We start from the raw sequence: 26,424 nt of genomic DNA on the forward strand, positions 1-26,424 counted from the left end.
TGACTAGCTATTTTGCAATATACTAAAATCATACTTGAAATAGACTATTTCTGGCACTTAAAAATTGAAGACTCCTATATAACAAGGGGACAATTATTCTGAAAAATTGCCTGTTTTCTACACTTTCTTTTTAATGTCATTGTATTGAAGCAAAATCCACAGACCAGATAATGGGTGCAGTATTGTAGGAGTTATGTTACTGGACTAATAATCTACAGAATGTGAGTTCAAATTCCACCATGGCAGTTTGAGAATTTGAAAACAGAAATTAAATGCAAATAACAGTTTTTTAAAAATGACCATGTGCTACTGTATCTGCTAATGGTGGAGCGATTTAAAATCAAGAATGCACAAGAAGCCAAAATTTGTGCAGAGATCTCTGAAGGTTGTAGGGCTGGAGGAAGTTGTAGAGATAGGGAGTATGAGGCCATAGAGGGATTTGAAAGCAAGGATGAGAACTTTTAATTTGAGGCGTTGCTGGTCAGCGAGCACAGGGGTGATGGGTGAAGGGGACTTTGTGCGAGTTAGGAAATGGGCAGCAGAGTTTTGGATGAGCTCAAGTTTATGGAGGGTGCAAGCTGGGAGGGCAAACAGGAGAGTGTTGGAATAGTTGAGTCCAGAGGTAACAAAGGTCTCCAAGTAGAAGTAAAAACTCAACTGGTTGACTAGTGCCCTTTCGTGGCTGCTTTTCCTTTAGGAAATGAAACCTGCTTCCTTACCTGGTCTGACCTATATATCCAGTCCCATACTGGCATGGTTGATTCTTAACTGCCCCTTGAAATGACCTGGCAAGCCACTCCATTGTATCAAATCAGTTGAGGATTGGCAATAAAATACTAGCATTGACAGCAAATTATGCGAATGAATGAATAAAAAAAGTTTAGGTTGGCAGTTGTTATTCAGTTGCCAAAATATTCATAGTTACTCAGACTGGCAAAAGGTGGGAAGTGGTGTTCCACAAGTAGCGGTGCTGGGACCACTGTTGTTCACATTTACATAAACAATTTGGACTTGAAGTAAAATTTCAAAATTTACAGATGACCCCAAATGGGGGGGGCATAGTTAATACAGACGAGGACTATGACAAAATACAGAGAAACAGTAATAAACTTGCAGAATTGGCATGCAATTGACAATGAACTTTAATATAGGTAAGTGTAAGATGGGACATTTTGGTAGGAAGAATATGGAGGCCACATACTCCTTGGAAAATAAGTGTCTAAATGGGGTAGAGGAGCAAAAGGATCTGGGGGTACAAATGCACAAATCACTAAATGTAGCGATGCAGGTTAATAAGGCCATAAAAAAGCAAACAGCCAACTGGGGTCATTTCTAGAGGGATGGAACTGAAAATCGTTATGTTGAACTTGTATAGAACCTTGGTTAGACCACACTTGAGTACTGTGAATAATTCTGGTCTCCATATTATAAAAAGGATATAAAGGCATAGAAACATAGAAAATAGGTGCAGGAGCAGGCCATTCAGCCCTTCTAGCCTGCACCGCCATTCAACGAGTTCATGGCTGAACATGAAACTTCAGTACCCACTTCCTGCTTTCACGCCATACCCCTTGATCCCCCGAGTACTAAGGACTTCATCTAACTCCCTTTTGAATATATTTAGTGAATTGGCCTCAACTACTTCCTGTGGTAGAGAATTCCACAGGTTCACCACTCTCTGGGTGAAGAAGTTTCTCCTTATCTCGGTCCTAAATGGCTTACCCCTTATCCTTAGACTGTGACCCCTGGTTCTGGACTTCCCCAACATTGGGAACATTCTTCCTGCATCCAACCTGTCCAAACCCGTCAGAATTTTAAACGTTTCTATGAGGTCCCCTCTCACTCTTCTGAACTCCAGTGAATACAAGCCCAGTTGATTCAGTCTTTCTTGATAGGTCAGTCCCACCATCCCGGGAATCAGTCTGGTGAATCTTCGCTGCACTCCCTCAACAGCAAGTATGTCCTTCCTCAAGTTAGGAGACCAAAACTGTACACAATACTCCAGGTGTGGCCTCACCAAGGCCCTGTACAACTGTAGCAACACCTCCCTGCCCCTGTACTCAAATCCCCTCGCTATGAAGGCCAACATGCCATTTGCTTTCTTAACCGCCTGCTGTACCTGCATGCCAACCTTCAATGACTGATGTACCATGACACCCAGGTCTCGTTGCACCTTCCCTTTTCCTAATCTGTCACCATTCAGATAATAGTCTGTCTCTCTGTTTTTACCACCAAAGTGGATAACCTCACATTTATCCACATTATACTTCATCTGCCACGCATTTGCCCACTCACCTAACCTATCCAAGTCACTCTGTAGCCTCATAGCATCCTCCTCGCAGCTCACACTGCCACCCAACTTAGTGTCATCCGCAAATTTGGAGATACTACATTTAATCCCTTCGTCTAAATCATTAATGTATAATGTAAACAGCTGGGGCCCCAGCACAGAACCCTGCGGTACCCCACTAGTCACTGCCTGCCATTCCGAAAAGTACCCATTTACTCCTACTCTTTGCTTCCTGTCTGACAACCAGTTCTCAATCCACGTCAGCACACTACCCCCAATCCCATGTGCTTTAACTTTGCACATTAATCTCCTGTGTGGGACCTTGTCGAAAGCCTTCTGAAAGTCCAAATATACCACATCAACTGGTACTCCTTTGTCCACTTTATTGGAAACATCCTCAAAAAATTCCAGAAGATTTGTCAAGCATGATCTCCCTTTTACAAATCCATGCTGACTTGGACCTATCATGTCACCATTTTCCAAATGCGCTGCTATGACATCCTTAATAATTGATTCCATCATTTTACCCACTACTGAGGTCAGGCTGACCGGTCTATAATTCCCTGCTTTCTCTCTCCCTCCTTTTTTAAAAAGTGGGGTTACATTGGCTACCCTCCACTCGATAGGAACTGATCCAGAGTCAATGGAATGTTGGAAAATGACTGTCAATGCATCCGCTATTTCCAAGGCCACCTCCTTAAGTACTCTGGGATGCAGTCCATCAGGCCCTGGGGATTTATCGGCCTTCAATCCCATCAATTTCCCCAACACAATTTCCCGACTAATAAAGATTTCCCTCAGTTCCTCCTCTTTAATAGACCCTCTGACCACTTTTATATCCGGAAGGTTGTTTGTGTCCTCCTTAGTGAATACTGAACCAAAGTACTTGTTCAATTGGTCTGCCATTTCTTTGTTCCCCGTTATGACTTCCCCTGATTCTGACTGCAGGGGACCTACGTTTGTTTTTACTAACCTCTTTCTCTTTACATACCTATAGAAACTTTTGCAATCCGCCTTAATGTTCCCTGCAAGCTTCTTCTCGTACTCCATTTTCCCTGCCCTAATCAAACCCTTTGTCCTCCTCTGCTGAGTTCTAAATTTCTCCCAGTCCTCAGGTTCGCTGCTATTTCTGGCCAATTTGTATGCTACTTCCTTGGCTTTAATACTATCCCTGATTTCCCTAGATAGCCACGGTTGAGCCACCTTCCCTTTTTTATTTTTACGCCAGACAGGAATGTACAATTGTTGTAATTCATCCATGCGTTCTCTAAATGTCTGCCATTGCCCATCCACAGTCAACCCCTTAAGTATCATTAGCCAATCTATCTTAGCCAATTCATGCCTCATACCTTCAAAGTTACCCTTCTTTAAGTTCTGGACCATGGTCTCTGAATTAACTGTTTCATTCTCCATCCTAATGCAGAATTCCACCATATTATGGTCACTCTTCCCCAAGGGGCCTCGCACAATGAGATTGCTAATTAATCCTCTCTCATTACACAACACCCAGTCTAAGATGGCCTCCCCCCTAGTTGGTTCCTCGACATATTGGTCTAGAAAACCATCCCTTATGCATTCCAGGAAATCCTCCTCCACCGTATTGCTTCCAGTTTGGCTAGCCCAATCTATGTGCATATTAAAGTCACCCATTATAACTGCTGCACCTTTATTGCATGCACTCCTAATTTCCTGTTTGATGCCCTCCCCAACATCACTACTACTGTTTGGAGGTCTGTACACAACTCCCACTAACGATTTTTGCCCTTTAGTGTTCTGCAGCTCCACCCATATAGATTCCACATCATCCAAGCTAATGTCTTTCCTAACTATTGCATTAATCTCCTCTTTAACCAGTAATGCTACCCCACCTCCTTTTCCTTTTATTCTATCCTTCCTGAATGTTGAATACCCCTGGATGTTGAGTTCCCAGCCCTGATCATCCTGGAGCCACGTCTCCGTAATCCCAATCACATCATATTTGTTAACATCTATTTGCACAATTAATTCATCCACCTTATTGCGGATACTCCTTGCATTAAGACACAAAGCCTTCAGGCTTGTTTTTTTAACACCCTTTGTCCTTTTAGAATTTTGCTGTACAGTGGCCCTTTTTGTTCTTTGCCTTGGGTTTCTCTGCCCTCCACTTTTCCTCATCTCCTTTCTGTCTTTTGCTTTTGCTTCCTTTTTGTCTCCCTCTGTCTCCCTGTATAGGTTCCCATCCCCCTGCAATATTAGTTTAACTCCTCCCCAACAGCACTAGCAAACACTCCCCCTAGGACATTGGTTCCGGACCTGCCCAGGTGCAGACCGTCCGGTTTGTACTGGTCCCACCTCCCCCAGAACCGGTTCCAATGCCCCAAGAATTTGAATCCCTCCCTGCTGCACCACTGCTCAAGCCATGTATTCATCTGCGCTATCCTGCGATTCCTACTCTGACTAGCACGTGGCACTGGTAGCAATCCCGAGATTACTACTTTTGAGGTCCTACTTTTTAATTTAGCTCCTAGCTCCTTAAATTCTTTTCGTAGGACCTCATCCCTTTTCTTACCTATGTCGTTGGTACCAATGTGCACCACGACAACTGGCTGTTCTCCCTCCCATTTCAGAATGTCCTGCACCCGCTCCGAGACATCCTTGACCCTTGCACCAGGGAGGCAACATACCATCCTGGAGTCTCGGTTGCGTCCGCAGAAACGCCTATCTATTCCCCTCACCATCGAATCCCCTATCACTATCGCGCTCCCACTCTTTTTCCTGCCCTCCTTTGCAGCAGAGCCACCTACGGTGCCATGAACTTGGCTGCTGCTGCCCTCCCCTGATGAGTCATCCTCCCCAACAGTACTCAAAGCAGTGTATCTGTTTTGCAGGGGGATGACCACAGGGGACTCCTGCACTATCTTTCTTGCACTGCTCTTCCTGTTGGTCTTCCATTCCATATCTGGCTGTGGACCCTTCTCCTGCGGTAAGACCAACTCACTACACGTGATACTCACGTCATTCTCAGCATCGTGGATGCTCCAGAGTGAATCCACCTTCAGCTCCAATTCTGCAACGCGGACCGTCAAGAGCTCGAGGCGGATACACTTCCCACGCACTGGAGAAGGTGCAAAGAAGATTTACTAGAATGATTCCAGAACGGAGAGGTTATAACTTTCAGGAAAGATTGAACAGCTGGGGCTTTTTTAGCCAGAAAAGAGAAGACTGAAGGGTGCTCTGATTGAGGTCATTAAGATTATGAAAGGGTTTGCTAGGGTAGACTTGGAGATGATGTTTCTCCTTGTGGGCAAAAATAGAACTAGGGGCCATAAGTATAATATAGTACACAAATAAATCCATTAGGGAATTCACGAGAAACTTCTTTACCCAGAGAGTGATTAGAATGTAGAACTTGCTACCACAAGGAGTAGTTGAGGCAAATAGCATTTACGCATTTAAGGGGAGGCTAGGTAAGCACATGAGGGAAAAAAGAATAGTAGTATATATTGATGGGGTTAGATGAAGAAGGGGGGGAGGAGGCTCACGTGGTGCATAAACACCGCCATAGAAAATAGGTGCAGGAGTAGGCCATTCGGCTCGTCGAGCGTGCACCGCCATTCAATAAGATCATGGCTGATCATTCCTTCAGTACCCCTTTCCTGCTTTCTCTCCATACCCCTTGATGCCTTTAACCGTAACCGTGAGAGCCATATCTAATTCCCTCTTGAATATATCCAATGAACTGGCATCAACAACTCTCTGCAGCAGGGAATTCCACAGATTAACAACTCTGAGTGAAGAAGTTTCTCCTCATCTCAGTCCTAAATGGTCTACCCCTTATCCTAAGACTATGTCCCCTGGTTCTGGACTTCCCCAACATCGGGAACATTCTTCCTGTATCTAACCTGTTCAGTCCCGTCAGAATCTTATGTTTCTATGAGATCCTCATCCTTCTAAACTCCAGTGAATAAAGGCCCAGTTGATCCAATCTCTCCTCATATGACAGCCCAGCCATCCCTGGAATCAGCCTGGTGAATCTTCGCTGCACTCCCTCAATAGCAAGAACGTCCTTCCTCAGACTAGGCGACCAAAACTGAACACAATATTCCAGGTGAGGCCTCATTAAAGCCATGTACAACTGCATTAAGACCTCCCTGCTCCTATATTCAAATCCCCTAGCTATGAAGGTCAACATACCATTTGCCTTCTTTACCGCCTGCTGTAGCTGCTTGCCCACTTTCAGTGACTGATGAACCATGACACCCGGGTCTCGTTGCACCTCCCCTTTTCCTAATCTGCCGCCATTCAGATAATAATCTGCCTTCGTGTTTTTGTCCCCAAAATGGATAACCTCACATTTATCCACATTATATTGCATCTGCCATGCATTTGCCCACTCACCTAACCTGTCCCAGTCACCCAGCCTCTTAGCATCCTCCTCACGGCTCACACCGCCACCCAGTTTAGTGTCATCCGCAAACTTGGAGATATTACACTCTATTCCTTCATCCAAATCGTTAATGTATATTGTAAAGAGCTGGGGTCCCAGCACTGAGCCCTGTGGCACTCCACTAGTCACTGCCTGCCATCCTGAAAAGGACCCGTTTATCCCGACTCTCTGCTTCCTGTCTGCCAACCAGTTCTCTATACACGCCAGTACATTACCCTCAATACCATGCGCTTTGATTTTGTACACCAATCTCTTGTGCGGGACCTTGTCAAAAGCCTTTTGAAAGTCCAAAGACACCACATCCACTGGTTCTCCCTTGTCCACTCTGCTATTTACATTCTCAAAAAATTCCAGAAGATTCGTCAAGCATGATTTCCCTTTCATAAATCCATGCTGACTTGGTCCTTGGACTTGTTGGGCCAAATGGCCTGTTTCTGTGCTGCAAGTATTATGTAATAACTGTAATAAAAATGTGTCTGAGTCTTTAAGCAACATAATCATTCTTAAACACAAGTCCTTATTGGAAGTTACTGTGTTCCAAAAATGTAATTAACATCAGATGGAAGCATTATAAAAATGTCATTGTAAGTTTTCTCTCTTTCAGTGGGCTAAACCTCGCGCCAGTTGCACGTCTGAGAGGCACTTGGGAAAAACTGCCGAGCAAGTACGAAAAGCTGCTTCGGGATCTTCAAGATCTCTTTGATCCTTCGAGAAACATGGCAAAATACCGAAACGTTCTCAGCAGTCAGAGTCTGCAGCCGCCTATCATTCCACTGTTCCCTGTAGTCAAAAAAGACCTCACTTTCTTGCACGAAGGTATTCCATTATTGAAGTGGGAGTTGCTCATGCAGATAATTCACAGCACACAGTCAACTGCTTGTTAAGTGTTTAACTCTTGCAGCGGTATTCTCAGCCTTTGTGGTAACTGTATGGAGCTCCCATTATTCTCAGGGTAACAATTAGACCACTCGTCACGTATTCATATTGTAACTGTGTGGGATTCTTGTTTATGCAGTGAGGCAAAGGTTAGACTGCTAGGCCCAGTTTCTGTCAAGCTCAGGAAAATATGAGTGACCTTAACAATTGGCAACAGTGATACTGATGGCAGGCGCATTTAAATACATGGAGCAGCCTTTTTTGAAAAATGGTACACATCAAATTAGGTCACATTGTGAAGCAAACTGAGCAGTTGTCAATCTCAGTAAGTGACACTTGGCAGGTTTGTATTTGTTGTGACAGCTGTAGAGATTTTTTTTATTAAACAGGGTGAAGGTTAAACTAATAGGCGCACAGTATGTGTTGTATTAACTCTCTACAGTGTTGTTTGTTCAGCAGGGTAAGGGTGAAATAGTGTTACAAATGGTGACAGAAAATGGATCAGGTCTGGAAAACCTATTCAATTTTTTTTTACGTGATATGCACACATTACACAAAACATCATCAAAATGCAGTGTCTCCAGTAGCTCTATGTGATTTAACAACTGTGCGATGTGTCAAAAATTCTTGCCAGTGTTGTAATATCCTGAATGTGCTGAAGTGTTCTGGATTCTGTAATTAATATTTTTAGAATTTCTTTTTTAAAAAAAAAGCTTTGTGATCATTAATACTTGCATAAATTAGGATTGTGGAGTAATTGGGAAGACTAATAGATGAAGCAGTTGTAGGTAGATTCATTGCAATTAACATTTGCTACTGGATATCAGTTCTTGTCCATTAAACTTGCAAACTGTTGGGCCAGCATAATAGAAGAGCTGGTATTTCTTTGTCCAGTATTTCAGTTGATACAGCGTATTCTGCAAGTTTTCATATCTAATATACAATTTCCCATCTTTGCATTTTCCACATATAATATATTGTCACATGTAATGTGCACCCAGGGTTTTGTACTCATTTTTAATTTGAAGTGTGCATTATGTATAAAATCTTAATAGAAAACCTCCTTTACAAGTTGCATTAGGTTCTCACATCGTACACGTGTTTATGAATCCTTAAATAGGAAGGTAACAAAATACTTTGAAGAGTAAGTCCTGTATGAACTGCTAATGATTTATAAAACAATTGATTAGAATTTCAGTATGGATTCCTGTATATCCTCCATTTTAACAGTAGAGGGAACATGTGACGACGATGTCAGTTAAGGGCATCCCCTCAGAGTGAATCTCTTTCCTAATGTCGCTGGTGTGATTAATCTGCAAACTTGAGCAATTGCACATTCACGGCTCTGAGAATTGCTGCCGCCTTTAACATTCATAGCACTGACCCGAAGGGTTACCATTTCCTTAATATTCATAGCACTGACTTCCAGAGCTATCATCTCCTTAGACATTCACAGTGCTAACTATGAGAGTTACCATCTCCTTTAACAGTCATAGTATTGACCCTCGACCCTCAAAGTGCTCTTGCGTTTAAAAACTGGAGCATTTGGCAAACATATGGTTTTCTCACTCTTGGCTGCAGTTAGTAATATAAATTTGCCGATTGTCTTGTTCTGGCAACGGCCACTTTTCCAAGGATTTTAGGAGCTGTTCTCTGACTTAATGGCTGCATTTCTGCCTGACGCTTGATAGAAAATGGCACCAAGTGGAATTATAAACAGGAGACTAGTGCTGACATAGTGCGGGTCCCCTAAAATCAGTGTTGGAAAAAAAATAAAGTGGCTTTTGAATGATTGGCTTCTTTGGCATTGACGGCACTAACTTTTGACAGCTTTTGTAGTTTATGCATTCTGAGTATAATTAGAAACCCTGCCATTAAGTGCAACATGATTTTTCTCTCTGTTGCTTTCTAAGGAAATGACTCCAAAGTGGAAGGTTTGGCAAACTTTGAGAAACTGCGGATGATTGCTAAGGAGATTCGACATGTTGTCCGTATGACCTCAGTTAACATGGATCCTGCTGTAATGTTCAGAAATAGGTCAGTAATTGTCAAGAAACAGAATGATAATTTTTTGCTCTGGTCAGGGCTAATGAATATGAATGTTTGTTTTTATTGTGCGAATTGTATTCTATTGCAATCTTACTGGATTCTAGATGATTCCTGTTGAACGTGTTGTGTTGAAGGATCACTTTCATGTTTACATGTCCCTGTAGTTGATGCAAAAGCTTTAAATGTGTGAAAGTGATGCGCATGAAAATGTTATACGGGTTATGGGGCCTATAAAAGCTACTTTTTGTATTTTTTCAGAGCTGTGCAGTTTTTTACTAATCACAGTATGGGTTGCCAACAGACCATTTTTGATCACGTACAGCACTAGTGCTAGTTTGATGCACTATTTTTTCTCTCTCCCATCCAGTGATGACAGAAACACTATTATTCTATTCTTAAACATGGTTTTTATTTAAAATTAGAGTGCTGCTGAGAAGAGTATGTGGTACTGAATACTCAGTAGCCAGCTCGTGTTACATTGAACAGCACGTTCCTCGTGCAAGTCCATGGACAGCAGTTGGGAACAAGATTGGGCTTGACTGTGATAGTCTGCATGGCCAAATCAGTATCTGGACTCAACGCTGAAAAATGGCCACTTGCCTTAGATATCAGAAACTCGCCAATTCTCACCAGTAGCCCAGCAAAAGTCACTGAGATGGATTTTCAGTTTTAAGATTTCGGGGCGACGGAGCTGTAAAGATTGTGCCTGGAAAAAGTTTGCGCCTCAGTCTGCAAAATTGGGCAGCTGGGCCCTGAGTGTGGGGCGGAGCACTAAGGGAGGCATTGCACACCTCTCTTAGGGCGCGAGGCCGGCTTAGCATGCAAAAATCCCAATCTAAAGAGCTGGCTTCAGAGAGCTCTAAGAAAGGCCTGGGGAGAAAAAAATCCACCAAAAACATTCCCAAAAAATACCTCGCGCCACCACTACATAAATTGTAAAAAGAAAAATCACAGTTAGCTGAGGTTGACATTACTTGCCTCTCTGCAGCGCTAAGGGTCAGGCAAAAGCTGATCCGGTGTCGCAACCAGGGGCGATGCACACCGACTCGCGTCTTCCGAGCAGTAATGCTCCGCGCCCCGCCGAAACCGACCCCGAAAACCCCAGCGGGGTGCTGGAAGCTGGCTGCACACCCAGAAGAGCTCACCGCTGCCATTGTTGCCCTTCCGGGGCGAAAATAGAGGTGGCCAGTAGTGGAAAATCTAGCCCACTGTCTTTATTTGAGGAGGTGGAAAGATAAACTGATGGGACTTTCCAGTTTGTAATCTGGGTGATGAGATTTACTTCAAAAATGGAAATGTTTTGTGATTGTGAATTGTTGACATGGCTGCACTGTGAATTCACGGAAATCGAAGTTGTGTTATTTGATACCACATAAACTAATGTTACTTCTTTGAATCTGATAGCTAATGTGTTCAGGGTGATGCATTCAGATTTTAACGGTTAAGTTTGGTAACCAAACTGAATAGTAATGATGAGGATAAAAATAAATTTGAATTTGCTGTTAATTAAGCATGGTCAAAGAGGCCAGCAGATAGATCAGATAACAAGTAGCTGAAATTAGGCCTAAAAATAAGTAATGCTCGAAAGAGCTTGCTTTTCAACATAGCCTGAGAGATAATTCCTCCAACTTCAAAGACATATTGTAGAAAAAGATTAATGAACAATTGAATTTTTCAGTCTAATCTCCTTTGATTTATTTCATTCTTGCTATTCAAATAAACTGGAGTAAACAACTTTTCGTTTCATTTAAACAATAGCAGAAACCTGCCAGATGAATTGAAGGAATGTGTTGAAAGTCACAAATAAGAAGAAAATCTCTTACAGCAATGTGCATAACAACTTTACTCAGTTAGAAACAGAAATTTACAGTGCGGAAGGAGGCCATTTCGGCCCATCGTGTCCGCGCCGGCCGACAGAGCCACATGGCCCTCGGTCAGCAACCCTGAAGGTTACGTATAAATCTATGAATAATGAACAATGGCGGAAAGGTAACGAGCATCCAGCCCAAACAGTCCGCCCCACACATCAGCGACATCCCTTACACTAACTCATTCTACATTCCACCCCAACCGGAGCCATGTGAATTCAGAATAAATAAATCTCCCTTTTTGCATCTGGGCTTATCTAGTCCAAATAGATCAAATGAAGAGCTCATAACATTTATATCTGTGGACTCCAAATACTACATTTTTTATTGAACCTATGACACATTTCCTGCTTGCTTGCCATCTCCAATGACCCTGACCTCTGCTAAGCAGGAAGTGGTTGACAGAGCTGATTTAAAAAAAAATGTACAGCAAGTATGGGATCTTTAAAGAAGAACAGGTGGTAGCCTCCGTGTTCTTTTAATGATGAGGCTATTTTTTCTTTCTCCCTGTTGGTAAAATTACCCCTGCCAATAGAAACAGCGTAGTTCCTTCAACTAGAGGTGCTGTCTCCAAATCCAGCTGTAAACTGACTCCTGGTGTGTCCAAGGGTAACTGAGGTATAGAATGAGGTAGACATTGCTGTTGTCATTTATTTTATATCCCTGTTTGTTTGTTTTGTCAATTTTCTTCCTTGCTCCCCTGAAGGCATGGACCCTTTCAAGGTGTCATTTGCTCTCTAGTACCTTGCTTAATTGGTGACTTAGGTTAGAGATCGTCATTAATATAGGGTGCTGGCTGGGAGGAGTTACTGAGTCTGGCATAGTAAGAGAATCGCTTTGACAGTAGTGGAGATTTAATTGTTATGGAATGCTTCAGCCACGAAGTCAACTAACTGTATGTGATGTTGATTTTTGGGGGGGAATAGCAACTCGAATCCATTCCTATCCCACCATAATGTCATCAGCACTTACCATGAAAAGAAAAGCAACTACCCTCTATCTCTCAAAATAGTTATAAAACTGGGAACAATCCTAAAGGATATTAAACTTAATCCTAATTCTATTAATAATTCAGAATGCCAACCAAGAGTCTCTGAGACCAAAAAAAACAATATGCTGGAAACACTGAGCAGATCAGGCAGCATCCGTGGAGAGAACAGAAAAGTTGATATTTCGGGTATGGACAGTTCATCAGAGTGAGAATTAAATGTTCTTAATTTTGTGTCGACCCTTTTTTTTTAGTTCCCACCAAGTCCAAATTTCCTAAAACATACATCAAAAAATAGCTTTAAACTAGAGGGTTAGAATTTAATCCTAAGTAAGTGTGTGGACTGTCAGAGGCAGCGCAAACTTAGCGTAGGCCTTCAACAACTGTCCTTACGGAGTCAGATTCAGTTGAAGTAGATAATCTTACTTAACACAACTCCTGCTAATAACCAGATAAACTGAAGAAGAAATCTGAATCTTAGTTTCTCGTCGCAATTGAAAGCTGATTCTCTCTTCCCCTCCCCTCCCCTCCAAAAAAGAACCAAATCAAGTGAGGTTTTTTTTCAGTTGGACACAATAAAAAGATATTGCTCATGTTACTTAAATGTTTTATGTAAAGGTAGATGTTCCTTTACTTATTAGTCTCTTTCAGTTTATCCTTCATCACTGTTGGCTAGATGCAGCCTGAAAGCAGATATTTTGTCCCAAAAATCCTTAGGGCTAGAAATTGGCTAGCCTTGCGCCTGTTTTTCCAGCGATATTTTGTCTTTTTTGACGGAAAAAGGTGTTACCTAAATTTTGAAATGCCGCTGAAAAGCGGACCACCAATGTGAAAAATGAAAAAAAGCGCTATCGCTTTAAATTGGCCGTTGGGTGCACCTGTATTGTAGGTGGAAAAAACGGTTGAGAAAAGTCTGCGTTGCAGCCCCAGAAGCAGCGGTAAGTATGAAAACCTGCAAAAAAGGTAAGTTAAAGGTTTTATTAATTCTTTTTCAGTAATTCGCTTTGTCTTGTGAATGTTTTGTGATTTTTTTTTTTTGCAAATTTTTTTGTGTTTCCCCCCCCCCTCCCAGGGCCTGTCTTTTTCGTGGTATTCAGCCTCGGACTAAAGTTGGCGAGCACCGTGGTTTCCACTGCGAATTCTCATGCAACGCTGATTTTTATTGTCTGGCGCATTTTTTTGTCAATTTTAGGCCTTTTTAAAAAAAAAAAATAACGGTATTTTTGGCGACAAATGCCAGAAAAATACCGCTATCACCAAAAGACCAATTTCTAGTCCTTAGGATGTAATCTGGACAGTTGCACCAGGATTTGCACCCTCCAGCAATGACCGTACCTGAGTTTGTCTTGCACAACCTTTTTTCTGCTGAGTTCTGTTGGTCTACCTGCAGAATTTCAGCGAGAACCCGGCAGAACCCTAGATTTGTGGTGCTAATTTCTTCCCTATTGACGGCTGAAGTGGTCATTCTATCCATAATCCATTGTCCCAAATCATGATGTCATAAGAAGGGGGGTGGGGGTGGGATATCCCGCAATGCATGCGTAATAGCTTGTAACCAGTATTTCCAAACTATAAACGGAGCAGCCACAGTTTACCGAGAGGCACCATAAATGAGATGATTTCTCCCCTCATTACATTTAGATTTTGGGGTTAATTGAACGAAATGTACTTCCACTTTAAGGAAATAGCTTTAAGCTAGAGGGTTAGAATTTAATCCTAAGTAAGGTCAACTGTGGTGGCAGGAAAATGCTTTAGCAAAATCTGGAGTAGCCTGTGATCTCACTTTAATCCTGCATTGCTTCTTCCTGTATTCCTTAAGTGGCTGCGAAAATAGATGGTTCATCATAAGATATTTGTGGTGCCATTCTGCCTATGTACATATCATTCAGCGCTTATCTTGGGACTATTTTTTTTCTCCCCAATTGCGATCACAAAAATGAGCTTCCAATCTTGAATTATAACTGGATTATAACTCCTCACCAATTTGTGTGTCATCACATCTGCAGTAATTTGTTGGAGTTCATTTTTTTTTAAAAGACTCATCAGTTACTGCTAATTTCAGACCCTTTTGGTGTGATAATGTTGTGACTAGTGGTGCTACTTTTATACCCCTCTCTGTTCCTTTGTACTGCACTCTTCCCCTCATCCTCCTACTCTTCTGAATTGGTTTGTCTTTTCTACCTTTCTCTCTGAACACATGCTTCAATGTTCATGGCTCTCACTTACAGGAAGAAGAGATGGAGGAGTTTGGGGTAAGTAGTCTGTGCACAGGTGCTGAGGTCTTGGCACATAACAGCTCTGCATCCTCCTCACAACTGCCTGTCCTGTAAAGCTCAGCATGTCTCACATTAACCTAACACCCACCCTACCTGTTCCTTTAGCAAAATACTGCTGTTATGTTTGCAGAATGTATTTCTCAACCTACTTCAACTAAGTTTGTACATCAAAAAATTGCATGCATTTCTTTACAAACTGCAGTAAATATAAAAATTGTTAAGGGTGTGCCTGGGTTTAGATGCATTTATTTTGCAAGTGAAGAACATTTTTTGGTGAATTATGTGCTTCTGAATAATAATAATAATGATCGATAATGGAACACCTACACATTTCAGGCACTCTTAACATTTGGCACTTCCAGGTTTGTTGTAGCACAAATCACTAAAAGCAAACCTTTCACTACATTCCCCCAGCATTGGAAGAGCACCTTTACCTGCACCCTGTGTGATATTACCATTTCCCACTTTAGCTATCTTTGTTTTCACTGATATTGCTGTTAAAAGCCAGCTAATGTTCAAACAGGGAGCATGCTAACTGCAAACAAGGTTGAAATTGTCTCTGCTTATTTCAATAAAAGCAACTGCAACTTGCATTTATGTAGCGTCTTTAGTTTACAGATAGAAGTGGAATGAGTGGAGGGAGGTCATTTTGCACAACAGGAAATAGAGAATTTGGATTGATTGTATGGTTGAAAGAAGTTAGAGTTGGGATCCAGCAAGGCCATGGAGGAATTTAAAACCACAGATGAAACATTTAAATATGAGGCATTGAGAGCTAATGTAGTTGGGAGAGGACAGGGGTGATGCGTGAAGAAACTTGGTGCAAGATAGAATACAAAAGGCAAATCTTTGCATCGGCTGAAGTTTACAAGGATGAGGGTGTGGTGGGACGGGGGGGGGAGGGCGGGTGGAAGGCCATTGGAGTAACTAAGTTTAAAGGTGACAACGGCATTAATGAGGGTTTCAGCAGAAGAAGGGCTGATACGTGCATGCTACATGGGTAGTAAGGGTAGTAAGTAGTCGGTCTTTGTGAAGAAGAGGATATGGGGTCAGAAGCTCAAGGAGAATCAGAAGAAGAGAACCCATACTCCACCACTCCATGTGCAGTGTGATGATGTGTTTTTTCATAGGGTGTCATTGAATTCAGTATACTTTTTTTGGAAAAAGGCATTCAAGATTCCAAAATCAGTTGCATCTGTGTGCCCAGTTGTAGATCAGAAAATGGCTATCCTGTGCACCAATCTTCAGCAAATGAACTTATTGATTTATTGTGGTCAAAATTGACAGTTTTATTTAATTTTTAGAAACATGATGGTTGGTGTCCAAGTAAACTCCTTTTTGTGAACATTGAGTCAATTTTCCCCCTTTGTATGCTTGTTCTTTCCCATTTAATGTTTAAAGTACTTTATTTCCAATAGCTGAACTGAATACACACATACCTTTTTATGCTAATTTAGTGATAACACAATGTAAGTCAATCATTTCTGTGATGCAGCAAAAGATATATATTTTTTAAGCTTACAATTTTCCATAACTAAAATGGGGAAGGAGGATGGAAAACACTTGATTTCCACGCGACCCCCAGCCTTGGCCACACCATATGCTGTTTTCCCTATGAGAGGGTAGTCAGTTTGATTCTGAATTAATCCCAGTACTAGAAATAAAGGACTTGTATTGCTTCATCATGTTCCCAGGATGTCCTAAAGTGTTTTACAAGCAATGGTTTACTTTTGAAATTCAGTCTTGGTTGATGTGCAGATAACCATGATGGATAATTCATATATAACAAGGTCCCACAATCAACAAATGAAGAATGAATGAATGACTTGTAACCTGTTTTTGTTGGTGTTGGTTGAAGGGAGGAATGTTGAGCAGGAGAACTTCCTGCTCATCCTAAAAAAACACCATGGTTAATGTTAACACCACTTGAGTCAGAGCCTTGGTTTAATTTCTCACCCAAAATAAGGCACCGCCACGATATGACATTCCCTCAAAACTGCACTGAAGTGTCAACTTAGATAAAGTGTTCAAATTTGTAGTGGAGCATGAACCCACATACTTGAGAGGGCAGTCAGTCTGCTTCAGGATTAATTCCAGTACTGTTGTTGAACTGGCCATCAGGTCGTGTGCAAAGTGGTACAGCACCAATAGTTTAGTAAATACATGAAACCCAACCTCCTGTTATTTAGCATACGGTATTTTAGCTTTGTAAATCTTGTTTAACATCTTAGACTGGGTGTTGTGTAATGAGAGAGGATTAATTAGCAATCTTGTTGTGCGAGGCCCCTTGGGAAAGAGTGACCATAATATGGTGGAATTCTACATTAGGATGGAGAATGAAACAGTTAATTCAGAGACCATGGTCCAGAACTGAAAGAAGGGTAACTTTGAAGGTATGAGGCATGAATTGGCTAGGATAGATTGGCGAATGATACTTAAGGGGTAAACTGTGGATGGGCAATGGCAGACGTTTAGAGACCGCATAGATGAACTACAACAATTGTACATCCCTGTCTGGCGTAAAAATAAAAAATGGAAGGTGGCTCAACCGTGGCTATCAAGGGAAATCAGGGATAGTATTAAAGCCAAGGAAGTGGCATACAAATTGGCCAGAAATAGCAGTGAACCCGGGGACTGGGAGAAATTTAGAACTCAGCAGAGGAGGACAAAGGGTTTGATTAGGGCAGGGAAAATAGTGTACGAGAGGAAGCTTGCAGGGAACATTAAGACGGATTGCAAAAGTTTCGATAGATATGTAAAGAGAAAAAGGTTAGTAAAGACAAACGTAGGTCCTCTGCAGTCAGAATCAGGGGAAGTCATAACGGGGAACAAAGAAATGGCAGACCAATTGAACAAGTACTTTGGTTCAGTATTCACTAAGGAGGACACAAACAACCTTCCGAATATAAAAGGGGTCAGAGGGTCTAGTAAGAAGGAGGAACTGAGGGAAATCCTTATTAGTCGGGAAATTGTGTTGGGGAAATTGATGGGATTGAAGGCCGATAAATCCCCAGGGCCTGATGGACTGCATCCCAGAGTACTTAAGGAGGTGGCCTTGGAAATAGCGGATGCATTGACAGTCATTTTCCAACATTCCATAGACTCTGGATCAGTTCCTATGGAGTGGAGGGTAGCCAATGTAACCCCACTTTTTAAAAAAGGAGGGAGAGAGAAAACAGGGAAAACAGCCTGACATCGGTAGTGGGTAAAATGATGGAATCAATTATTAAGGATGTCATAGCAGCGCATTTGGAAAGAGGTGACATGATAGGTCCAAGTTAGCATGTATTTGTGAAAGGGAAGTCATGCTTGACAAATCTTCTGGAATTTTTTGAGGATGTTTCCGGTAGAGTGGACAAGGGAGAACCAGTTGATGTGGTGTATTTGGACTTTCAGAAGGCTTTCGACAAGGTCCAACACAAGAGATTAATGTGCAAAGTTAAAGCACATGGGATTGGGGGTAGTGTGCTGACGTGGATTGAGAACTGGTTGTCAGACAGGAAGCAAAGAGTAGGAGTAAATGGGTACTTTTCAGAATGGCAGGCAGTGACTAGTGGGGTACCGCAAGGTTCTGTGCTGGGGCCCCAGCTGTTTACATTGTACATTAATGATTTAGACGAGGCGATTAAATGTAGTATCTCCAAATTTGCGGATGACACTAAGTTGGGTGGCAGTGTGAGCTGCGAGGAGGATGCTATGAGGCTGCAGAGTGACTTGGATAGGTTAGGTGAGTGGGAAAATGCATGACAGATGAAGTACAATGTGGATAAATGTGAGGTTATCCACTTTGGTGGTAAAAACAGAGAGACAGACTATTATCTGAATGGTGACAGATTAGGAAAAGGGGAGGTGCAACGAGACCTGGGTGTCATGGTACATCAGTCATTGAAGGTTGGCATGCAGGTACAGCAGGCAGTTAAGAAAGCAAATGGCATGTTGGCCTTCATAGCGAGGGGATTTGAGTACAGGGGCAGGGAGGTGTTACTACAGTTGTACAGGGCCTTGGTGAGGCCACACCTGGAGTATTGTGTACAGTTTTGGTCTCCTAACTTGAGGAAGGACATTCTTGCTATTGAGGGAGTGCAGCGAAGGTTCACCAGACTGATTCCCGGGATGGCGGGACTGACACATCAAGAAAGACTGGATCAACTGGGCTTGTATTCACTGGAGTTCAGAAGAATGAGAGGGGACCTCATAGAAACGTTAAAAATTCTGACGGGTTTAGACAGGTTAGATACAGGAAGAATGTTCCCAATGTTGGGAAAGTTCAGAACCAGGGGTCACAGTCTAAGGATAAGGGGTAAGCCATTTAGGACCGAGATGAGGAGAAATTTCTTCACCCAGAGAGTGGTGAACCTGTGGAATTCTCTACCACAGAAAGTTGTTGAGGCCAATTCACTAAATATATTCAAAAAGGAGTTGGATGTAGTCCTTACTACTCGGGGGATCAAGGGGTATGGCGAGAAAGCATGAATGAGGTATTGAAGTTGCATGTTCAGCCATGAACTCATTGAATGGCGGTGCAGGCTCGAAGGGCCGAATGGCCTACTCCTGTACCTACTTTCTATGTTTCTATGTTACCTGAAGTTTTAGGAGTATCGAGACTTGTATTATCTCATTGTTACCGTTCTGGTCACAGTGAGACCTGTTGTTTTCCTTAAACCTTTCTCGGTTATTAATGTGAGCATGTGATATTGATAAAGTGACAGCAGCTGTCATTAACTTACACCCTCCCTCCACTCATTCACAGCATGTCCTGTTTCTATAAATTCACGCCAAAACCTGGCTGCATTTTGATTTCTCATTCTTCCCTGTGGGCAGGTCATTAAGCCAAGGCAGCACGAATTCCAATGTGCTAGATTCAGTGCAAGGTGGGGGACACAAGAAGCGAGTACGCCGTAGCTCCCTGCTCAATGCCAAGAAGCTATACGAGGATGCACAGATGGCTCGAAAGGTGAAACAGTATCTCTCGAACTTAAATGTGGATACCGACGAGGAGAAAATCCAAATAATGTCACTGCAGTGTGAGCCTGCCTATAGCACATGTGAGTGAACTACAGAGAATTTTTTATCTGGTGAATTTTAAATACAGAAACCTCTAGGAATTGGTTTGTGCGCATAATTTTATTCAAAGGTTGAATGGGCCAGATGTTGCTGTCATAATAACGGTGAAGCTAATGACGCTTGGCATTATTTATGTGTAAGTGGCACAGCAACGTCAGGCAAGGAGCAAATGCGACAAAATTCAAAGGTTGCTGTCCGAGTTGCACTGCTTCATGAAAACAGCACCTCGTTGTCTGCCTTGCCATTGAAATGCATTGAATGGTTTGAAGTTGCTGTTTTTGCATGACTGATACAAACTAAACTCCCCACAGAAAGTTAAGTCTTGTCATGTCAAGTCTAAGTACCGTTTTTACGACGTGATTAAGTGTTAATTACTGTCAGTCAACCTCTCTGCCACTGAAAATTAACTATTACAAGTGTGGAGTCCCATGCCTTTGTGCTTTAATTGTTGTTAAAGATTTTAATGTATCATTTTTCATTATTTTTACTTTTCTGCCTCTATTTTTCTCTTAATCCAATCTTTCTTTCCCTCTCTTTATTTCTCCTATGTCAATGATTTGACATTGAATTCATCCACTCTAATTTATACTTCCTTCTCAGTCCTTGCACTGTTTGTTCACAATCCTGTAATCTGATTGGTTAAGGAGATGCACAGTTGCCTGCCCTGTTTCCCTCGCTGCACTGTTATCAGCTCGCACTTTCAGCAACTTGCTACATGCAGGCATGGACTGCTTCATTTTTTTCTGAGGAGTTGCAAATGGAACTGAACACTGTGCAAACATCAGCGAACATCCCCACTTCTGCCCTTATGATGGAAGGAAGGTCATTGATAAAGTAGCTGAAGATGGTTGGGCCTAGGACACTGTCCTGAGGAGCTCCTGCAGCGATGTCCTGGGCTGGGATGATTGACCTCCTTCATCCTTTGTGCTACATATGACTCCAGTCAGTGGAGCGTTTTCCCCCTGATTCCCATTCATAAGACTTCATAAGAAATAGGCACAGGAGTAGGCCATTTGGCCCCTCGAGCCTGCTCCGCAATTGAATAAGATCATGGCTGATCTGATCTTGGGCCCAGTTCCACTTCGCTGCCCGCTCCCCATAACCCTTTTACTAGGACTCCTTGATGCCACACTCGGTCAAGTGTTGTCTTGATGTAAAGGGCAGTCACTCTCACCTCACCTCTGGAATTCAGCTCCTTTGTCCATGTTTGGACCAAGGCTGTAATGAAGTCTGGAGCCGAGTGTCCTGGCAGAACCCAAACTGAGCATCGGTGAGCAGTTTATTGGTAAGTGCCACTTGATGGCACTGTCGACGACACCTTGCATCACTTTGCTGATGATTGATAGTAGACTGATGGGGTGGTAATTGGCCAGATTGGATTGTCCTGCTTTTTGTGAACAGGACATACCTGGGCAATTTTCCACATTGCCGGGTAGATGGTCACTGCTACCAATGCTGTCATGGACAAATGCATCTGCGACAGGTAGATTGGTGAGGACAAGGTCAAGTAGATTGTTCCCTCGTGTTGGTTTTCTCACCACCTGCTGCAGGCCCAGTCTGGCAGCTATGTCCTGCAGGACTTGACCAGCTCGGTCAGTAGTGGTGCTACCAAGCCACTATTGGTGATGGACATTGAAGTCCCCCACCCAGAGTATATTTTAGGTCCTTGCTACCCTCAGTGCTGTTTGTGTTCAACATGGAGGAGTACTGATTCATCAGCTGCAGGTGAGCTGTAGGTAGTAATCAGCAAAAGGTTTTCTTGCCCATGCTTGACCTGAAGCCACAAGACTTCATGGGGTCCAGAGTCAATGTTGAGGACTCCCAGGGCCACTCCCACCCGACTGTATACCACTATGCTGCCACCTCTGGTGGGTCTGTCCTGCCGGTAGAACAGGACATACCCAGGGATAGTGATGGAGGAGTGTGGGATATTGGCTGAAAGGTATGATTCTGTAAGTATGACTATTGACTAGTCTGTGGAACAGCTCTCCCAATTTTGGCACAAGTCCCCAGATGTAAGTGAGGAGAACTTTGTCGGGTCAACTGGGCTGGGTGTGCTGTTGTCGAGGCCGGTGCCGAGGTCGATGCCAGGTGGTCCGACCTGTTTTATTTTTCTTACCGTTTCTTGTAGCAGTTTGTTACAATTGACTGGCTTGCTCGGCCATTTCAAACGGCAGTTAAGAGTCAACCACATTGCTGTGGGTCTGGAGTCACATATAAGCTCGACCAGGTAACGACAGCAGATCTCTTTCCCTAAAGGACATTAGTGAACCAGATGAGTTTTTAACCTCAATCCGGTAGTTTCATGGTCACCATTAATTATTCCAGATTTATTTAATTAATTGAATTTAAATTCCCCAGCTGCCGTGGTGCATCGTAGACTGAGGGATATGCTTGAACATGAGGTTACAGATTGTGGTGCATTACTGATCATGGAAGCCACTCCGTTTAGACCCAACCAAAGGGAAATGGAAATCAGTGGGAGAGTCTTGCTAATTCTTTTTCATGCACTACTCAGTGGCTCGTAACAGATTGTAACTCAAAGGAATAGGAGTCAGTTGTCTATCCAGCCTCTCAGCTGTAGCAGGTGTATGGTTGGGAAAAACAAGGTGAAGGGAGGGGAAAAATATCAAAAGGGATATTAAAATCAGCATTGATCGCACGAGTTTTTGAATGCTGTATGTCTTGCATTCAGGATCACAGATTAGGATTGGGCTGTAACAAGGGATGAACTACCACTTTTAAAGGTCTGATCTTTTGAAGGTGATAGAAAAACAAAAACAGAAATCAATACTGGTTCTGGCACTGCAGTTAAAATTGCTATTAGGTGGCAGCAAGAGCATACTGCCATCAGGTGGTTGTGTAGATATAGTGCACTGCAGGCCAAAACTCTTATAATCTATGTTGCTGCCTAGTTTTCAGATTATAATCCATCGAAGGTGTACTATTCCCTTGCGCAAATCAGTAAAATAAATCCTGACACCATTGTGATGAGATAAAATATGGAGATAGTGGAAAGGATTCAAAGAAAAGCAGTAGTGGAGAATCTCAGCCTTGGGACATTGAGCTATGAAAAGACAGGTTGGCTGGATTTTCATTGGGAAATAGATTAAAGGAAACAATACTGTAATGAAGAGAATTGATGATCTGTATCTTGTGTAAAACCAGGAGAGGAGATCCAGAGGACATGACTGAGAGCTAAATAGGCAAGATGCAAGATATAACTATTTTCTTCCTTAAGTCATTGATTTGGAATAGAAACCCACCTACTTAATGCTGACTCACGCTAATCATTCATAAGAAAATTGGTTCAATTCCCAAATCAGCAGGAAACACTTTGAGTTAGGGACAAGATGGATAATGGCCAGAATGGATCTTGAGAAAGGACCAGAGTTGTGGAGCAAGCTGTGTTGGTTGAACAATCCTTTCTTATTCCTACATTCTTATGTTCTTACGAAATCACACAGTACTGTGTTACTGATTGACAGAAGGCATGTTTCGATCATGATAGCCTATTGTCTGCAATAAAATGTCTACTGTTACACAAGAGACATAATTCGTTCAATATATTGCACATAATAACACACTCTACATCGTGTTCCAATGCAGTAATGCATCTTAGAAGTTCAAATGATGCTTCGCTTTCTCAGAGTGTTATCTCAACTTCTCCTCTAACACAGTTCAGTCTTCTGTATGTAATTATCTTCAGCTAAAAATACTAGGCATCCTTCATAAGAACTTAAGAAGTAGGAGAGGGAGTAAGCCATTCAGCCCCTCGAGCCTGCTCCGCCATTCAATAAGATCATGGCTGATCTTCTACCTCAACTCCACTTTCCTGCATTGTCCCCATATCCCTTGATTCCCTTAATATCCAAAAATGTATCGAGTTCAGTCTTGAATATACTCAAAGGCAAAGCCTCCTCAGCCCTCTGGGGTAGAGAATTCCAAAGATTCACCATCCTCTGAGTGAAGACGTTTCTCCTCATCTCAGTCCTAAATGGCCGACCCCTTTTTCTGAGACTGTGACCCCTGATTCTAGACACCCCAGCCAGAGGAAACATCCTCACTGCATCTACCCTGTCAAGCCCTGTAAGAATTTTGTATGTTTCAATGAGATCGCATCTCATTCTTCTAAACTCTAGAGAATATAGGCCTAGTCTACTCTATCTCTCCTCATAGAACAATCCCCCATCCCAGGAGTCAGTCTGGCGAACCTTCGTTGCACTTCCTCTATGGAAAATATATCCTTCCTTGAGTAAGTAGACCAAAACTGTACATAGTACTCGAGATGCGATCTCACCAGGGCCCGATATAATTGCAGTAAGATGTTTTTTCTCTTGTACTCAAATCCTCTTATTAAAAAAAAAAGGCCAACATACCATTTGCTTTCTTAATTGCTTGCTGTACCTGCATGTTAACTTTCAGTGATTCGTGTACAAGGACACACAGGTCCCTCTGAATATCAACATTTCCCAATCTCTCACCATTTAAAACATACTCTGCTTTTCTATTTTCCCTACCAAAGTGGATAACTTCACATTTCTCCACATTATATTCATCAAGGCTGCTATTATTTGTGTTTTTTTTCATGACAGTAAGCAAGAATTTTGGGGACAGGCGATCGTATAAAAGCACAGATATGTCCCCAGTAACTATGAGATCATCTGGTCAACAAGGAAAACACCAGTCACAGCAACGCATGAGCCAAGCCCTCCAGGTGCCATCGGCAACTTTGTACTCATCACGCAAGAAAGCAGCAGCCACGTCATTTGGTAACTGCTTCACCCGTTTCTATGCTAATGAATATTACTTATTACTGTAAAATGTAGTAACTGAGTTGCATTCTCATGCATGTTTTTGTATACCCTGTAAGTGTAAAGGGAAAGGCATTAATGATATTAGTAGAATGGCAATAATCTAACAAAGTGGCATTTGCACATTTTCAAATTTACATAAGAACATAAGAAATAGGAACAGGAGGAGGCCATATGACCCCTCGAGCCTGCTCCGCCATTCAGTACAATCATGGCTGATCTGATCATGGACTCAGCTCCTCTTCCCCGCCCACTCCCCATAACCCCTTATTCCCTTATCGTTTAAGAAACTGTCGATTTCTGTCTTAAATTTATTCAATGTCCCAGCTTCCACAGCTCTCTGAGGCAGCGAATTCCACAGATTTACAACCCTCAGAGAAGAAATTTCTCCTCATCACTGTTTTAAATTCTAAGATCATGCCCTCTAGTTCTAGTCTCCCCCATCAGTGGGAACATCCTTTCTGCATCCATCTTGTCAAGTTCCCTCATAATCAACGTTTCGATAAGATCACCTAATTCTTCTGAATTCCAATGAGTAGAGGCCCAACCTACTCAACCTTTCCTCATAAGTCAACCCCCTCATCTCCGGAATCAACCTAGTGAACCTTCTCTGAACTGCCTCCAAAACAAGTATATCCTTTCGTAAAAATGGAAATCAAAACTGCACGCAGTATTCCAGGTGTGGCCTCACCAATACCTTATGCAGCTGTAGCAAGACTTCCCTGCTTTTATACTCCATCCCCTTTACAATAAAGGCCAAGATACCATTGGCCTTTCTGATCACTTGCTATACCTGCATATTATCCTTTTGCATTTCATGCACAAGGACCCCCAGGTCCCGCTGTACTGCGGCATTTTGCAATCTTCCTCCATTTAAGTAATAACTTGTTCTTTGATTTTTTTTCTGCCAAAGTACATGACCTCACACTTTCCAACATTATACTCCATCTGCCACATTTTTGCCCACTCACTTAGCCTGTCTATGTCCTTTTGCATTAATTTAAATCGGAAGTTACTGATTGCATGTGTTCATAATATCTCTCCTGGTGATGAATTGGAGGATATGGTAGAAATTGAGTTGGACTTCGGAAATGTGGTGAGAGACAGTGAGAGGCTCAAATGACATTGTCATCTGAATACCCTTTTTAAATTACCCTGCTGTTGTTGGTAATTTTATTTGTATTTCCTAACAGTTTGACCTGATCAGATTGTTTGAAGGTACATGAAGTAACTTCACAACTGAAAGTGTTGCAATGTAAAGTTTACACAAGGGTATTAAATTTATTTTTTCACAATATTCTCCCTCTACCTCATAGCCCTCTCTCATTGCTACCAACTCATAGCTAAAAGTAGTCTCTTGGTATCTTTTCTTTTCCCCTCTTCCGCAGATAGCTATTCTTGTATCAGGCTATACAGTGAACATCGGTGGGCTCTGTGAGCCCCACAACCAATCCCAATCTAGTTTTCAACCGAATGTTCACATGTCTATTTCAGCGAGGTGCACTGGATTGCAATCAGTAGTGGGATCCCTGGCTGATATTTTCCCTCCTTGGTGAGGTCAATTCTAGCATCCTAACATTGTGCTGGTTGTAATGAGTAAACTTGGTACAGACCAGATATCAAACCTGATCACCTGAGCCCACATCATTATGTATTTTACTGGAACATTGGTGATTTTTTAATTATCATCCTAATCGATTCCCCTGCTTCCTCCCTCTCCCTCCCAGAAAAATATCTGGCACTCTGGAAATAAAAACCTGCGCCCCTTCATCT

General features: G+C 42.4%; 1 protein-coding gene across 15 annotated transcripts in view; it reads left to right on the top strand.

The window, feature by feature from the left end:
• LOC139262901 (rap guanine nucleotide exchange factor 6-like) overlaps positions 1-26,424 on the top strand; it is a 448,770-nt gene that overhangs the window by 389,916 nt on the left and 32,430 nt on the right. For 12 of the 15 annotated variants that reach the window (XM_070878168.1, XM_070878169.1, XM_070878171.1 and 9 more), the window contains 5 exons: positions 7,321-7,532; positions 9,506-9,629; positions 14,726-14,749; positions 19,595-19,818; positions 24,433-24,609. In XM_070878168.1, coding sequence (XP_070734269.1) covers positions 7,321-7,532; positions 9,506-9,629; positions 14,726-14,749; positions 19,595-19,818; positions 24,433-24,609 — 761 coding nt within the window. The remainder of the gene's footprint in view (positions 1-7,320; positions 7,533-9,505; positions 9,630-14,725; positions 14,750-19,594; positions 19,819-24,432; positions 24,610-26,424) is intronic. The other 3 variants (XM_070878172.1, XM_070878173.1, XM_070878183.1) reach the window with 1 other exon arrangement.

The sequence above is a fragment of the Pristiophorus japonicus genome, chromosome 4 (genome assembly GCF_044704955.1).
Source record: "Pristiophorus japonicus isolate sPriJap1 chromosome 4, sPriJap1.hap1, whole genome shotgun sequence".
In the NCBI taxonomy this organism is placed as follows: domain Eukaryota; kingdom Metazoa; phylum Chordata; class Chondrichthyes; family Pristiophoridae; genus Pristiophorus; species Pristiophorus japonicus.